The sequence below is a fragment of the Coregonus lavaretus genome (assembly GCF_964263955.1).
Source record: "Coregonus lavaretus genome assembly, contig: HAP1_SCAFFOLD_1865, whole genome shotgun sequence".
NCBI classification, from domain to species: domain Eukaryota; kingdom Metazoa; phylum Chordata; class Actinopteri; order Salmoniformes; family Salmonidae; genus Coregonus; species Coregonus lavaretus.
In genome coordinates this window covers 1-17,808 of record NW_028157539.1, presented here as the reverse complement: position 1 = coordinate 17,808, position 17,808 = coordinate 1, and the positions used below count along the sequence as shown (strand labels likewise).

The 17,808-nt window shown below is 44.7% G+C and overlaps 1 protein-coding gene across 1 annotated transcript in view; it reads left to right on the top strand.

The window, feature by feature from the left end:
* The window catches only part of LOC311125315 (actin filament-associated protein 1-like), a gene marked incomplete at its 3' end in the record, with an annotated part of 44,507 nt that extends 29,993 nt beyond the window's left edge, over positions 1 to 14,514 (top strand). Inside the window, exons 4-6 of the mRNA XM_084199368.1 lie at positions 12,801 to 12,909; positions 13,100 to 13,320; positions 14,335 to 14,514. Of these exons, the coding sequence (XP_084055494.1) occupies positions 12,801 to 12,909; positions 13,100 to 13,320; positions 14,335 to 14,514 (510 nt within the window). The remainder of the gene's footprint in view (positions 1 to 12,800; positions 12,910 to 13,099; positions 13,321 to 14,334) is intronic.
* Between the last annotated feature and the right edge of the window lie 3,294 nt (positions 14,515 to 17,808).

The window sequence follows — 17,808 nt, the reverse complement described above, 5'->3', positions numbered from 1 at the left end:
AGCTGAGGATGATGTTAAAGAGTGTAAGTATAGCCAATTGGAATTGGTGGTCTGTATATTTTATCATTTCATGTAGGATACCATCAACACCACAGGCCTTTTTGGGTTGGAGGGTTTGTATTTTGTCCTGTAGTTCATTCAATGTAATTGGAGAATCCATTGGGTTCTGGTAGTCTTTAATAGCTGATTCTAAGATTTGTAATTGATCATGTATATGTTTTTGCTGTTTGTTCTTTGTTATAGGGCCAAAAAGATTGGAGAAGTGGTTTATCTACACATTTCCGTTTTGGATAGATAACTCTTTGTGTGCTTGTTTGTTTAGTGTGTTCCAATTTCCCCAGAAGTGGTTAGATTCTATTGATTCTTCAATTACATTGAGCTGATTTCTGACGTGCTGTTCTTTCTTTTTCCGTAGTGTATTTCTGTATTGTTTCGTGATTCACCATAGTGAGGGCATAGACTCAGGTTTTCTGGGTCTCTATGTTTTTGGTTGGATAGGTTTCTCAATTTCTTTCTTAGGTTTTTGCATTCTTCATCAAACCATTTGTCATTGTTGTTAATTTTCTTAGGTTGTCTGCTTGACATTTTTTGATTTGATAGGGAAGCTGAGAGGTCAAATATACTGTTTAGGCTTTCTACTGTCAAGTTTACACCTTCACTATTACAGTGAAATGTTTTGTCCAGGAAGTTGTCTAAAAGGGATTGAATTTGTTGTTGCCTAATAGTTTTTTGGTAGGTTTCTACACTACTTTCCTTCCATCTATAGCATTTCTTAATATTGTGCAGTTCCTTTGGCTTTGATGCTTCATGATTGTGTATTGCTCTGTTCAAGTAGACTGTGATTTTGCTGTGATCTGATAGTGGTGTTAGTGGGCTGACTGAACGCTCTGAGAGACTCTGGGTTGAGGTCAGAGATAAAGTAGTCTACAGTACTACTGCCAAGGGATGAGCTGTAGGTGTACCTACCATAGGAGTCTCCTCGAAGCCTGCCATTGACTATGTACAGACCCAGCGTGTGACAGAGCTGCAGGAGTTGTGACCCATTTTTGTTGGGTGTTTTGTCATAGTTGTGTCTAGGGGGGCATATTTGGGAGGGAATACTGTCACCTCCAGGTAGGTGTTTGTCCCCCTGTGTGCTGAGAGTGTCAGGTTCTTGTCCAGTTCTGGCATTTAGATCGCCACAGACTAGTACATGTCCCTGGGCCTAGAAATGGTTGATCTCCCCCTCTAGGATGGAGAAGCTGTCATCGTTAAAGTATGGGGATTCTATTGGGGGGATATAGGTAGCACACAGGAGGACATTTTTCTCTGTTGATTTAATTTCCTTATTAATTTCTAGCCAGGTGTAAAATGTTCCTGTTTTGACTAATTTAATAGAGTGGGTTATGTCTGCTCTATATCAAATTAGCATACCTTCCCTGTTTCACACCTGGTAGTTTGGTGGATGGGACTACCAGCTCTCTGTAACCTAGAGGGCAACCAGTGGGTCCGTCTCCTCTATACTCTTTCTTTCTTCCCAGGTTAGGTTAGGCATGTGCATGTACAAGACTCAGCTCATCCATTTGACGTCATTACTTTGAGCCAGATGAATGGCCCAGCCCCTGTTGCTCTCGGATACATTGCATGGAGTGTGGGTTTGAGAGTGGTGCTGCTCCATTCCGGCTCCATGTAGGAGAATATGGGACAAGCATAGCCAGGCCTGCTCCTGAGACACAAATTAGTTCCATCTGTGTTGATGTTGGCGAGTGCCACTCCCCATCCCACCTCCTCCTCTCCCCAAGTCAGTTCATAGAGACCACTCATACACACAAATGTAAATGTTCTCCTTTCTCTCTCTTGTTCACATTCTCTGTCTGTGTCTTTCTCTTACACACACACACACACACACACACACTCCTAACCATACCATGTACTGAGTTGGTCTTTGTTAATTTCTTAAAGGGGATCTTTTTGCATGTCTATGAATTGTAAAAAAAAAAACTTGTGGGGTTTGGAAAGAAAATAACTGAAAAGATTTGCTAACTCCAACAAATGAAAGCCATCGGTCTGTCACAATTGGCGTGTTGTGTTTGGATAAGCCCGGTCCTTCTGTATTTAGCCAATCCAAATGTTTTCTAAGCTAAAAGGGAAACACATTTAGCGCTGGCGTGTAACAACGTCAGCGTTCAAAATCGAGCCGTTATGTGCGTGCTCAGTATGAGCCTGGATCAGAATCAATCACTTTCCAATTCATCCATTCCACCCATTGATTTAATCGCTATTGTTTTGTCTGTGGTGTTTTGTTTTTTAATATACCGTAGTATTGATGGCAAACTTGGCCCTGCCATCACTAGCTGAGGCTTCAGTTTCTCAGTTGACTTCCCCTACTTGGTGGTTGGTCTAACTACAGTTGAATGCATTGACCTCACCACCACTATTCTGTCATAGACAAATGATTTACGGTTATAACGAACAACAACAGTTCCTCGGGGAGACGGCTCCCACATCGCTGTGGAAATGGCACAACAAGCGGTAAATCTGAAGTAATAAATAATTTTTACAGTAAGGAAATCGAATGGGACCATGGCGTGAACAGTACCCAGCTTCAAGGACCTTTATGCATATAAACGCGTTTGGAAAAAGTCCACCTGAACTATTCATGGATTGCATGTTTCATCACGTTTGTTTTGAACTGATGCCCAACTGAGCATCATCAATGAGCGCTGATGAAGATTTCATCAAAAGTGCATTACAGTGGCTTGGAAATACAAATAATTGGTAGGAAAACATTTTGCCATCATCTTGATGTCACCAGATTTACTTTAGATGCAGTATAACGTTAGCTAGCTAGCTAAGATTGAGGGGAGGCCACCGGATTTTAGCTAACTAATGTTGAGAAAAAAAGAAAAAACCTGCACACTGCTCTTCCTAGTATCACTGCTCTTGCTTGTATCACTGCTCTTGCTAGTACCACTGCTCTTCCTAGTATCACTGCTCTTGCTAGTATCACTGCTCTTCCTAGTATCACTGCTCTTGCTAGTATCACTGCTCTTGCTAGTATCACTGCTCTTCCTAGTATCACTGCTCTTGCTAGTATCACTGCTCTTCCTAGTATCACTGCTCTTGCTAGTATCACTGCTCTTCCTAGTATCACTGCTCTTGCTAGTATCACTGCTCTTCCTAGTATCACTGCTCTTCCTAGTATCACTGCTCTTGCTAGTATCACTGCTCTTCCTAGTATCACTGCTCTTGCTAGTATCACTGCTGATGCTAGTATCACTGCTCTTGCTAGTATCACTGCTGATACTAGTATCACTGCTCTTCCTAGTATCACTGCTCTTGCTAGTATCACTGCTCTTCCTAGTATCACTGCTCTTGCTAGTATCACTGCTCTTCCTAGTATCACTGCTCTTGCTAGTATCACTGCTCTTTATTAAGCTTTACGTTTCGGCCACAAGGCCTTCGTCAGAGCTTTTGTGAGTGTTTTTTATAATTTGCAACCTTCTGTAGACATTATTCCACACACATCCGTTCAATGCATCGAATGGGGTTGGAGTCGAGGAGAAAATAAGCAAGTGTTACCAAATATAACAATGTGCATTTCATAAGTATTGTAATAAAGTGTGTACATAAAACGTATTAAACACATCTGTAAAACCACAATGAGGACATCGACCTATCAAGGAAGCTTTCATAAATAATTGGGTACAGTGCAAGACATGTTAATGTTAGCATTGCTAGCTATTTTCGACGAACTTTGCTAGCTAATGACAACATTGCCATCTGTCTAAAGTAAATTTGACGACATGATAATGCTGGCAAAGTTGTTTCCTACTAAATATTTGACGACTTTAGCAATGCCATCGTATTTCCAGGCAATATAGTTTAATTTAGACGAAAAAGTAGTTAGCCTCCGTCTAGAATGACTGGGTTTATCAGCCCCTTAGGGCACCACTACGGCGCCGCCAATAGAGGGCGGCTTGAGAACGTTCATGACAACGGCATGACGTGACCGAGTGACTGGGGTGCAACCTATGAATAGAACGAATGGAAAACCTATCTCACTCCGTTTCCAAATATCGTTTTTACAAGTCTTTCTTTATTCCCATTGATGGTGTGATCTTACAAACGAAATAAAGAAACTAAGTGAAAACTCTCACTGCCTCTAATACAGAGTAAAATAAAGCAGTAAGATCTAGTTGAATACGTGTTTGAGACAGTGAATGAGACTTCTCTTAAACTAACTGAATGAGGACTGACTGTGTGGAGCTGGCAGGGACCAAGCTTCCTGTGTAACTAAGTGAGTGTGTGTTCGGGATGTGTGTGGGTGGGTGTTCGGAGTGAATGAGTGTGCGTGTGTGTGTTTTCGGGTGGTGAATGAGTATGCGAGTGAGTGTGTATGTTCCTGTTTCCCCATGCCAGCTTGCTCCCAGTACAATAGCCCCGGTCCATTCCAGACTTCCGTTCCATTCCAGCCCAAACGTACACTCGGGGGGCTGTCCAACAAAAGCACGGGCCTCCTCTGCCCCCTCTATCACAGGATTAGGGCCCCAGACCCCTCCCTCTCATCCCTCTGGCCCACATTGACACCTCATTGTGAGGTTGGAGAAAGAAGGGAAGAGGTGTGGAGGTCTGGAAGCTTCCTATCCTCTATTCCACACTTCTCCTCATTTTCCCCACTCAGCATTCAGACTGGCATATCAGCTTCTTCATGTGAGAGCACACCTGCCTAAAAACACAGACTTGTCCCCCACTCCCATTTCCAGGAAAGATAATACAATTCAGAATGAGAACCGGTACAAGGGTTTTCTAAAGTTTCACTAACATGGGCAGGTCGTGTAAAAACATTTTGGAGTAACGCTTAGATTAGTATCTGTGAACATGGCTCATTGGCCATGCTTGTTCCGAAAGGGGAGAGTCCTGGGTTTTTCACACAAGCTACTGGTATGAGGGTGTGTGTGTGTGTGTACATGAGAGAAGAAAAATAAGTGTGTGTGTGTGTGTGTGTAAGAAGCTTCTGGTATGAGTATGTCTGGCTAATCTGTAGATGATAGGTAGGAGTTTCTCTCAGACACATTGGACTATTCACCGTCCTTCAACAGCCAGGGGCAGCTGGACCATGGCCACTGAGTTTTAAACCAACAGCCTCTTCACAAATGTACAGTGTTTGTTTGCAGTCTTTCCCAACTGATAACTCAGTTTCATAGAGCGAGTGTGTGAGCTTGCTGGAGACTGTTTTTGGACCTACACCAGAATACAGTTGGCTCTAGAGTTAGACAGGCCAAAGTCGAGACTCAGAGGGCTAACCAGGCCAAAGTCGAGGCTCAGAGGACTAGACAGGCCAAAGTCGAGGCTCAGAGGACTAGACAGGCCAAAGTCGAGACTCAGAGGACTAGACAGGCCAATGTCGAGGAGGCTCAGAGGGCTAGACAGGCCAAAGTCGAGGCTCAGAGAGCTAGACAGGCCAAAGTCGAGGCTCAGAGGGCTAGAAGTCAGCTAATGATTGAAACGCCCAAGAGTGTTGCACCTAGCATGGCTTCTCTGGTGTGTGTGTGTGTGCATGAAGTCTGACACCAACAGGCTCTTGAACAGCTGCACATTGTAAATATGGTATTGGAACTGACTTTAAGTATTTCCTGTATATAGTATGCTTACTTACTTACTTTATTGTGTATGTATTTCCTATTCTTATTTCTTGTGTGTTTTTTTCTAGTACTACATTGTTGTTGATTATTGCATTGTCGGGTTTTGAGTTTGCAAGAAAGACATTTCACTGTACCTGCGCATGTGACATTAAAACTTGAAACTTGATATAGGAAATGGAATTGCAGTGGGGTCATGGAGAAAGAGATGGTAGGAAACGAGTTGTGTTGTTCACCAAGGACAATGTAAAGTATGTTGGCCAGCCACAACACTACTATAACTAAATACAACGAACACACAAACTTAAGAAAACAGAGAATTATAGACACGTTCCTCTATAGAAAAAAGGTATGAAGGTATGACAGTGTACCCGGGTCAAACTAGTCCGATCCAGGCTAAACCAGGCCAAATCAGGCCAACCCAGAGCAGCAGAGAGGCTGATGGGTATCTACTGTGCTGCACCCCTCTGGTGCTCTGTTGCTCCTTTAATCTCCGGGGACGTCTGGGACCAATTTGGAACACCTTGAGATGCTTTTACCTTACCTTGACCTCTGCAATGGAGCGTGTGTGTGTGTGTGTGTGTGTGTCTGTGTGTGTGTGTGTGTGTGTGTGTGTGTGTGTGTGTGTGTGTGTGTTTGGCCTCTGTGTGGACAGTTTAGTTAGTTCGGTGTGTTGGAAGGTGTACAGCTGACATGAACAACTCAATGATCTGAACCATGTGTCTATGTGCATGGCCCTTCTGGCATCAACACTCCCCCAGAATACTACACTTGCTTGATGTAGAGACAATAGCTACAGGCCCTCAACCTAAAGAAACCACAAAGCATCTTGGGAAATGTAGTCTTTCTCTCCTAGAGACCCCTCCCACCCTCTACACCCTCAGTTCGAGATGCTTCCCTCTGGCCGGCGCTTCAGAATGCCCACGGCCAAGAAGAACGTGTTCAAACATTCATTAGTTCCTTGTGCTGTTGGACGACTAAATGCATCGGTATATGTAGTTATCTGTCCAGTGCAGTTGGGACAATGGTCATTTGTGAGCAAATGTATTAATGACCTCTATGTTTTTAGTGTATGCAGCATGATGGACTGACTGGTTTAAGTGGGTGAGGTGACAAGGAATGTGTGATTCTTTTAATGGAAGGATGGATGGACAAAAAAATATTTATTCCATTCTATTCAAGACAAACTGGGAGTCAGCCTGCGTCTGTCCCCTCAGTGCATCCAAACTCCCACAACGGCAAACACATTGACACAACACTGACTACTCCTCCTACGCAGACAGATAGAGTGGACTTCTGACTGGACTCTGGTATGTGGAGCTCAACCCAGGCTAGACAGAGAGTCTCCAAACCAAGGTCAGGCCTGAGACCTCCCTCACTGCAGCTCCCTAATTACCCACTGGCTTCTCCCTGGAAGGGATGAAACTGGTGGGTTCAAAGGCACCAACTGCAGAGATCTGTTGATCTAAACGATACATGGATGGGAATTTACAATAGAATTGGTGGGTTTAAGGGTTATCTGTATTTTGCAGCAAATGCACAGATCTGTAGCAGACCGTGGTTCAATTGTATTTATGAACCAAAACGTTCAATTCTTTAAGCATTTGCTTGATCCGAAATGGAGTGCGAGATGGGCCAGGTTTGCACTTTTGAGACTATCCCATTGGTTTCATTCCTCTAGGCACACTCAGTTAAGCGCAGCTAAAGTTTTTGAAATATTTCTCTACATCTAAGTGGTAGATGGATGAGAGACAATAGGATGGTAGGACTCGGATAGCATTGGGATCTGTGGAAGTTGAACAGACGGTAATGATCAGTGTTAGTTAGAGCATAGACATCCATCTGGACTGACACCGCTTTGGGGTTTATGGATGATGTTTGTTTATGGTCAATCGGAGGCTGGAATGCGCTTGGACCGGTCTCCATCTCAAGTAACTCACATTGCGTTTCAAAATGCAGATCTAAAACAATCAAGTCTCGAGAGTTATTAATGTTGCTATTGTTAACTTTTTAAGGAAGAAATGGCAGAATTCTGATAATGCTGAAAGGTCACGGCCTTCCAACATCAACAGTCCCACAACACGAACCAAACCTAACCTCCAGCTTTTGTGTTTGGAGGCGAAATGTGAAGTGCCGTATTTGACCTACAGAGCTTATTGTTCAACTGTCAAGGTTGGACTGTCAAGGTCGGACTTCATTTCTCTGCCTTTTACAGTCTTGAAGTCTTGAAGTGTTCCACTCGCTCAGCTTTCTTTTATTCTCTTGTCCTCCCTTGGTGCAGTGGGGAGTTTTCGGGAAGGGTGGGGGAGCGGTTGTGGAGTTTAGTGGGCCTGTGGCCTTGCCAGAAAATGAGTTCACCACAAAGCAGTGTTTCCCAGAGGAAATGGTTCTGGGGTCGAGCCACGTCTTAGAGTTAGTTATAGATGAGAGAGAAAGGGAGGATATAGATGGAGAGCGAGGGTAGATGGGTGGGGGAGAGGGTAGAGGGAGAGAGAGAGGGGAGAGAGAGAGAGAGAGAGAGAGATTTTTTGCATGGGCTGCGTCTCAAGCCGCCGCATCCACCTTAGTCAGCCTTCTGTGGAAGGTGGCCAAGCTACAGTGGTGTTTGTGAAACCATGAAACATCCCGTAAATCGGCCTTTGTCCAAACGGTTTGGCCTACAAACTAATATGACCACTCTATGGAAAGATGAGACTCTCATGAACAGCATTTGCTCTACGACCCCCAAAAGCCCCACGGGACTCGTCTGCAGTCGGTACAGCCGATGTGCCAAGTTCTGTCTGTAGCGTCCAAACCGTTTGGGCTACAAACTAATATGACCCCCACAAGTGTCACGGGACTCGTCTGAAGGTAACCCACTACCGATTTAAAAAATGAATGGAAGTACACTACATGACCAAAAGTATGTGGACACCTGCTCGTCGAACATCTCATTCCAAAATCATGGCCATTCATATGGAGTTGGTCCCCCCTTTGCTGCCAGAACAGCCTCCACTCCTCTGGGAAGGCTTTCCAGTAGATGTTGGAACATTGCTGCGGGGACTTGCTTACATTCAGCCACAAGCATTAGTGAGGTCGGGCACTGATGTTGGGCGATTAGGCCTGGCTCGCAGTCGACGTTCCAAATCATCCCAAAGGTGTTCGATGGGGTTGAGTTCAGGGCTCTGTACAGGCCAGTCAAGTTCTTCCACACTGATCTCGACAGACCGTTTCTGTATGGAGTTCGATTTGTGCACGGGGGCATTGTCATGCTGAAACAGGAAAGGGCCTTCCCCAAACTGTTGCCACAAAGTTGGAAGCACAGAATCATCTAGAATTTCATTGTATGTTGTAGCGTTAAGATTTCCCTTCACTGGAACTAAGGGGCCTAGCCCGAACCATGAAAAACAGCCCCAGACCATTATTCCTCCTCCACCAAACTTTACAGTTGGCACTATGCATTCGGGCAGGTAGTGTTCTCCTGGCATCCGCCAAACCCAGATTTGTCCGTCGGACTGCCAGATGGTGATTCATCACTCCAGAGAACACGTGTTCACTGCTCCAGAGTCCAATGGCGGCAAGCTTTACACCACTCCAACCGACACTTGGCATTGCTCATGGTTATCTTAGGCTTGTGTGCGGCTGCTCGGCCATGGAAACCCATTTCTTGAAGCTCCGGACGAACAGTTCTTGTTTTGACGTTGCTTCCAGAGGCAGTTTGGAACTCGGTAGTGAGTGTTGCAACCGAGGACAAACGATTTTTACACTCTACGCGCTTCAGCACTCGGCAGTCCCGTTCTGTGAGCTTGTGTGTTCTACCACTTCATGGCTGAGCCTTTGTTGCTTCTAGACGTTTCCACTTCACAATAGCAGCACTTACAGTTGACCGGGGCAGCTCTAGCAGGGCAGACATTTGATGAACTGACTTGTTGGAAAGGTGGCATCCTATGACGGTGACACGTTGAGCTCTTCAGTAAGGTCATTCTACTGCCAATGTTTGTCTATGGAGATTGCATGGCGGTGTGCTCGATTTTATACACCTGTCAGCAACGGTTGTCGCTGAAATAGCCGAATCCACCAATTTGAAGTGGTGTCCACATACTTTTATATATATATAGTGTATGTAGGTAGTTTTGTGCCAGCAAAAATAAGGGGTTAAATATGTGTCCAAAAAACAAAAATATTTCCTGAGCTTTCTTATGTCTCCAGGTCCCCTGTAGCTCAGTTGGTAGAGCATGGCGCTTGCAACGCCAGGGTTGTGGGTTCGTTTCCCACGGGGGGCCAGTATGAAAATGTATGTACTCACTAACTGTAAGTCGCTCTGGATAAGAGCGTCTGCTAAATGACTAAAATGTAAATATAGGACAGACACTTCAAATCGTTATTCCTTGTGATTTTGTTTTTGGACTGTCTGTTTTATGAAAGTGTTATTCATCAAATTATTTTGTCATATATAATATAATATATGGCCATCTTAAAACAATTTCATATGTTAGCTTAGTAGAACCCCCCCCCCCCCTTCCAATGGGAAGTTGGGCAGATAGACTTGAGGAAGCATTTTGGTGCTGAAGTGCAGCACTGTGACTAATCTGTGTTTATCATTAATGGTTAGTGTTTGTCAGTCTGTGGTTTGGCTGGGCCTTGTCAGAGTGGCTGAGAGTTAGGGCTGCAGACTGTAAATAGTCCTCTTTTACCCTTGTCAGCTAGCTGTATATCAGAACTCAGCATTTTAGTTTCTTCAGCTACCATTTCCCTTTGGCCAGTGAGTGTAGTTTAGAGTCATCGTATTGACTTTGCATTGAGCTTTTCCCCAATCTAGATGTATGAATACGGTGTTAATGCTAGTAATAATCTGGTCCAGTCCTGCAAGATGTGTGTCAAGGTCAACCTAGACCTGTTGGGAGGATTGCCCCACATCTCATAGCCACTGTGTATCGTTCAGTATAAATGCTTTGATCATGACACGGTGATACATACTTCCTGACATAGCTCTGCACTGTAAAAGAACACACATAGAAATGGTCCCTTATTATATGGATAGCCACATATTTCCACGTTGCCATGGCAACGGGGACATTGATGTGGCGACACCGTTGTTTGCCGCCTTTCTGGGTTGGTCACGAGCAACGGCCCGTAGCACTGGCGTTTCACAACTGTGGTAGAGTTTCCCCTAAAAACCTTCCATCCGCGGAAAAAATGGCAGCTGCCACCAACAAAATAAAATTAAAGCAGACTTTTCCATGAGAAGAAAAAGGGGGGAGCTGGGGCTTTATGGGAGGTACCAGACATAACTGCTTGTTTTTAGGCGAGAGGCCGTTGTCATGGTTACGTCAGGTTGTCAAGTGGGCCATTTCTAGAACGGGCTTCCAGGCGACATGATGCCGATACTGGGGCCCGAGTTTTTACCTGACCATGTGACCTGACTAGGGAAAACCCCGGTCACGTGATCAGGTAACACTCATGGCCTTAGATATAGAGCCTAGTGAAGAGCAGGTGGGAATGGAGTCAACCAGGATTACACAGAGTGAAGGGTAGGATTTATAAACAGACTGAACACACAAAGAGAACCTCCGAGAGAGGTAACAACACCCCAAAGGCCCGTAAGAAGCTATTATCCAACCCAAGGTATCGCTCTCCAGCAGAGAAGCTCTCTCTGTATTCTCTCTTGCTCTCACTCTGGGTGAAAACCAGCACTGGGAATGCTCAAATCACTGCATTGAATGTCAACGGAGAATACATTTATTTCCATGCACTTGGAGAGATTATGAGATTTACATTTTTTATTGCCGCAATTATGTTATTTTAAGAGCTGAACGCAAAGACCCCGGCGCGTTGTAGCGCAGGCCAAGATGCATTACGTCAGTGAGTTAGTTTATCCTCGCACCCTAGCTAGCTAAGTGGAGGAGAGTAAACAACCACAAAGAAGTGTTATACCATCCCACACCCTCTTTTACTTGTCTCTCTGTCTCTCTCTCCATCATCCCCTAAGTGGAAAAGCATCACTTCTTAGTGAAAAGTCTTTACATGTTGATTGCCTCCGTGGCTCTGTAACACTTCAAAGCCAATCACTAGTCAACTCAGCGGATTACTAAATGACTGACTTCCTCCCATTGTCTGGCTGATAACGTAGAGATAAGATGGCCACCATATAGACGGGGGTCACACTTACGGACCTCCCATTAGAAGTAGCTACTTCTTGTGGTTTTGCCCTGCCCTAACGCACATATTGCCTTCACTTTCCCATAGACCACAGTGCAACGTAACAGATGCCTCTCTCTGTTTATCACACTGCTGTACAAGCTAACATCTCTCTCTCTCTCTCTCTCTCTCTCTGTTTATCACACTACTGTACAAGCTAACATCTCTCTCTGTCTCTCTCTCTCTCTCTCTCTCTCTCTCTCTCTCTCTCTCTCTCTCTCTCATTTCAATTTAAGGGCTCTATTGGCATGGGAAACGTATGTTAACATTGCCAAAGCAAGTGAAGTAGATATTAAACAAACGTGAAATAAACAATAAATATTAACAGTAAACATTACACTCAGAAGTTCCAAAAGAATAAAGACATTTCAAATGTCATATTATGTATATATACAGTGTTGTAACAATGGTTAAAGTACAAATGGGAAAATAAATAAACATAAATATGGGTTGTATTTACAATGGTGTTTGTTCTTCACTGGTTGCCCTTTTCTTGTGCAACAGGTCACAAATATTGCTGCTGTGATGGCACACTGCGGTTTTTCACCCAGTAGATAAGGGAGTTTATCAAAATTGGATTTGTTTTCGAATTCTTTGTGAACCTCTGTAATCTGAGGGAAGTATATGTCTCTAATATGGTCATACATTTGGCAGGAGGTTAGGAAGTGCAGCTCAGTTTCCACCTCATTTTGTGGGCAGTGTGCACATAGCCTGTCTTCTCTTGAGAGCCAGGTCTGCCTACGGCGACCTTTCTCAATAGCAAGGCTATGCTCACTGAGTCTGTACATAGTCAAAGCTTTCCTTAAGTTTGGGTCAGTCACAGTGGTCAGGTATTCTGCCACTGTGTACACTCTGTTTAGGGCCAAATAGCATTCTAGTTCGTTATTTATTTCTCTCTGTCTCTGTCTCTCTGTCTCTCTCTCTGTCTCTCTGTGTGTGTGTGTTTATCACATTACTGAACAAGCTAACCAATCCCTCTCTCTCTCCCTGTGTTTCCTCCAGCCTCCAGACAATGGTCCGCCTCCTCTCCCCAGCTCCTCTCTCCCAGAGGGATACTATGAAGAGGCCGTCCCCCTCAGTCCTGGAAAAGCCCCAGAATACATCACCTCCAGTGAGTGTACAAAATATAAACACACATACATGTGAATAAGATACACGAACACACAATGAAACCACACATCTTGAAAAGCCCCCGATAATGTATCACCAATGTGAGGACTGAACACACATTTACTCAGGCTGCATCTATACCCTCAATATCTAACACATTCTACCTGGTCCCTCTCTCGTCTATCACTCAGACTATGATTCTGACCAGATGAGCAGTTCGTATGAGTCGTATGACGAGGAGGAGGAGGATGGGAAGGGGAACATAGGGAAGAAGATGCGTCACCAGTGGCCTAGCGAGGAGGCCTCCATGGACCTGGTCAAGGACGCACGCATCTGTGCCTTCCTGCTGCGCAAGAAACGCTTCGGCCAGTGGACCAAGCTGCTCTGTGTCATCAAGGACAACAAGCTGCTGGTACGGACATATGCACAGAGACAAAGACATGCACTATCAGCCTCGCACACAAAAACACACACACACACACACTCATGATGGAACTAGGGCGGCGCGCAATTGGCCCAACGTCGTCCGGGTTTGGCCGAGGTAGGCCGTCATTGTAAATAAGAATTTGTTCTTAACTGACTTGCCTAATATCGTCTACCCCCTGCAACGTCATAATTCCTCACAGACCATGCTGGTGTGTTGTGGATGATTGCTTGTGCTCGTAGAGCCAGTTGTCCTTTACCTGTCAAATAGCCATGTGTATTTGAAAGACTTAATCCACCGGTTCTTTGACCTCTCCCTCTCTCCTTCCTCTCTCCTCCTTCTCTCTCTCTCTCCTCCTTCTCTCTCCTCCTTCTCTCTCTCTCTCTCCTCCCTCTCTCTTTCGCTCTCTCTCTCTCTCCTCCTTCTCTCTCTCCCTCTCTCCTTCTCTCGCTCCCTCTCTCTCTCCTTCCTCTCTCCCTCCTTCCTCTCTCCCTCCTTCCTCTCTCTCCCTCTCCTCCTTCTCTCTCTCCCTCTCTCTCTCTCTCTCTCCTTCCTCTCTCCTTCCTCTCCTCCTCTCTCTCTCTTTCTCTCTCTCTCCTTCCTCTCTCCTCCTTCTCTCTCTCCCTCTCTCCTTCTCTCTCTCTCTCCTTCTCTCTCTCCTCCTTCTCTCTCTCTCTCTCTCTCTCTCTCTCTCTCTCCTTCCTCTCTCCTTCCTCTCCTCCTTCTCTCTCTTCTTCCTCTCCTCCCTCTCTCTCTCCTTCCTCTCTCCTCCTTCGCTCTCTCTCTCTCTCTCTCTCTCTCTCTCTCGCTCTCTCTCTCTCTCTCTCTCTCTCTCTCTCTCTCTCTCTCTCTCTCTCTCTCTCTCTCTCTCTCTCTCTCTCTCTCTCTCCTCTCTCTCTCTCTCTCTCTCTCTCTCTCTCTCTCTCTCTCTCTCTCTCTCTCCTCTCTCTCTCTCTCTCTCTCTCTCTCTCTCTCTCTTCCTCTCTTCCTCTCTTCCTCTAGTGCTACAAGTCTTCTAAAGACCAGACGCCCCAGATGGAGCTGGCGTTATCAGGCTGCAGCATCACACATGTCCCCAAGGACGGCAAGAAGAAGAAACACGAGCTGAAGATAGTCCACCAGGGGGCAGATGCCCTGGTTCTGGCCGTGCAGAGCAAAGAACAAGCTGAGGAGTGGCTCAAGGTAACACAATAACCTGAGACACCAATTATGATGGTTTGCTATCAGACAATGGTTCCAATGTTACCGTAACACTGTTGTAGACGGAATGCCAGACCAATGGGTGTATTTGATGATCCTGCATTGTTAACAAGACAATGACAAGTTGGCTAAAGAAGCAGGAACAGACTGGTATTGTGGAGAGTTTTTTTTTTACAGAGAATGAAAAACCGATTCATCTTGTGGTATGCTTGTCCAAAGGAACAGTAAGGCTACTGGTTGTTTTTCTTGGGGAGCGACTACTTTGGTCCTGTATGAAAATAAAAGCTCTATTTCTGCCCTAGCAGATGGAGTCTTCTTCCTGATATTGCGTGAGGGGCCAGAGGTTTATTTTGAACAGGTGTTTCTGATGTCAGGATGTTTAGTTAGTATCTGTGGAACAGTCTCTCTCAGATCTCCCTCTCACCTCTTGTCTCTCCTGGAGACCTCAAAGTAAACCATCCTGCTGACTTCAAATACAGACCTGTTCTTTTTCGTTGTCCACTCTGCCCCATGTGTTATTCCAATACCATCGCCTTTCAGCTATTCTATTTCAATCGCAGTATGGAAGAGGCCATGGGGGGTTAAATTCAAAGAAACACACACAGAGATGCACACACACAACCATTGTTTATCCTTGTGCAGCTATTTTAAGACCCCTCCTTGTTTCTCTTTTCATTTATCCAGTTGCTGCGCCAGCGAACTTCCCCACCCTCTAGTTTACCGACAGGGCCCTTTGTAACTGAGTTTGGACCCGGCAGCACATTTTCTTACAGCACCTCAATCTGTGAAAAACCTAGTCAGAGAGGCCCCGTTAAAAAACCGAGCGGCCTGTTATTTCGGCCCGTGTAGACTGCTGATGGAAACATCAGCCAGTCGTATTTGCTTTCCCAACACTTTTACGTGTTTATGGTGGGTCACTATAGGAGCTTTTTGCAAAACTAAGGGAATTAAAGGAAACTTTTTTGTTCTGATTCGATTACTCCTTCCACATGGTAATTAGCTTTGTTTATTGCTTCGCTTCGGTGAAGCAGCACGCTAGGGTAGCGCCGAAGTACCTGCGTGCAGCCGCAATGGACTGCACAAATATACAAACCGAACCAGCGAAAAACACCCAACCACAACATCCGTAATTATCGCTTGAGACGGGACATTGATGCATATTTGGTCAGGTGTCTGAAAATTTGCGCGATAAAAACACATTGAACCAATAAATGTGAACACGGCATAAACACATACCCTTCAACCTCACCCCAAACAAACTCTGTTTCAGTTGATTGACATCTACGTACTTTTTCATACCCAATGACACTTGCAATCAGCACGCCCAATTATGTGGCCCGGCTGGCCACGGTTCAATGCACCCCAGAACGAGGAGCCTGGACTGAATTGGATTGAAGGCACATATGTTCCCCTTGCATTATTAACTGTACAGTGAGGGAGGAGATATTCTCTTGGCCAGCTCTGCATACAATTATGCCTGGGGGTGTTTGAGCGCCTCACAGAGCCAAACAGATTAGTGTGGAGCATGTGTTTAGATATCAGGGCTAGATGTTGCCTAGGAGCGCAGAAGAAAAGCTCTCTCTGTTCCTCTGTCTTTATTTCTCTCTCATCCTTAATCTTTCTCTCTTTCTCTGTTCCTCCATCCAGAGACGCAGAGCTTCGATAAATCATCACTCTTGCATTTCACATTAAATAATTAATATTGGAAATAAAAGATCTTGGATAAATCCCACCCTAGTCGGAGGATAAGAATCCAATACGATGTCCCTGTAATGAACTGAGTCATGTAAGACTGCATTAGTAAATGGAGACGGGACTAGAACGGAGCCTTGAGGCACTCCAGAACACTTTACTAATGTGAAATGTCCATATTGTGTTGCTCATGACCTGTTTACGGAATCAACATGTCCATGTTGTGTTGCTCATGACCTGTTTACGGAATCAACATGTCCATGTTGTGTTGCTCATGACCTGTTTACGGAATCAACATGTCCATGTTGTGTTGCTCATGACCTGTTTATGGAATCAACATGTCCATGTTGTGTTGCTCATGACCTGTTTATGGAATCAACATGTCCATGTTGTGTTGCTCATGACCTGTTTACGGAATCAACATGTCCATGTTGTGTTGCTCATGACCTGTTTACGGAATCAACATGTCCATGTTGTGTTGCTCATGACCTGTTTATGGAATCAACATGTCCATGTTGTGTTGCTCATGACCTGTTTACGGAATCAACATGTCCATGTTGTGTTGCTCATGACCTGTTTACGGAATCAACATGTCCATGTTGTGTTGCTCATGACCTGTTTATGGAATCAACATGTCCATGTTGTGTTGCTCATGACCTGTTTACGGAATCAACATGTCCATGTTGTGTTGCTCATGACCTGTTTAAGGAATCAACATGTCCATGTTGTGTTGCTCATGACCTGTTTACGGAATCAACATGTCCATGTTGTGTTGCTCATGACCTGTTTACGGAATCAACATGTCCATGTTGTGTTGCTCATGACCTGTTTACGGAATCAACATGTCCATGTTGTGTTGCTCATGACCTGTTTACGGAATCAACATGTCCATGTTGTGTTGCTCATGACCTGTTTATGGAATCAACATGTCCATGTTGTGTTGCTCATGACCTGTTTACGGAATCAACATGTCCATGTTGTGTTGCTCATGACCTGTTTATGAAATCAACATGTCCATGTTGTGTTGCTCATGACCTGTTTATGGAATCAACATGTCCATGTTGTGTTGCTCATGACCTGTTTATGGAATCAACATGTCCATGTTGTGTTGCTTATCCTTTCTAATCTGTTCCAGCGCTTCGTCCCTTCCCTGGTTTCTCCTTTGTCTCTAGCACTCCTCTTCTTCCTCCTGTCTACTGGGCTAACATATAGATTAGAAGAATAGATGGGTCTGAATACTTATGTAAATAAGGTATTTCAGTTTTTCTTAAAACCTGTTTTCACTTTGTCATATGGGATATTGTGTGTAGATTGCTGAGGATTTGTTTAAAAAAAATCCATTTTAGAATAAGGCTGTAACGTAACAAAGTGGAAAAAAAAGTCAAAGGGTCTGAATACTTTCCGAAGGCACTGTAGATTCGATGGTTGTAAAGATGGGGAGAGGTATGTCCATAGTAAAGAGATGCTCTGCTTTTTTGGACACTACACTCCAAAAAGCAAGTCCTGCAGGTTCTAGTTTTGTCTTATCTTGATTATTGTCCAGTCATGTGGTCCAGTGCTACAAAGAAAGACCTAGTTAAGCTG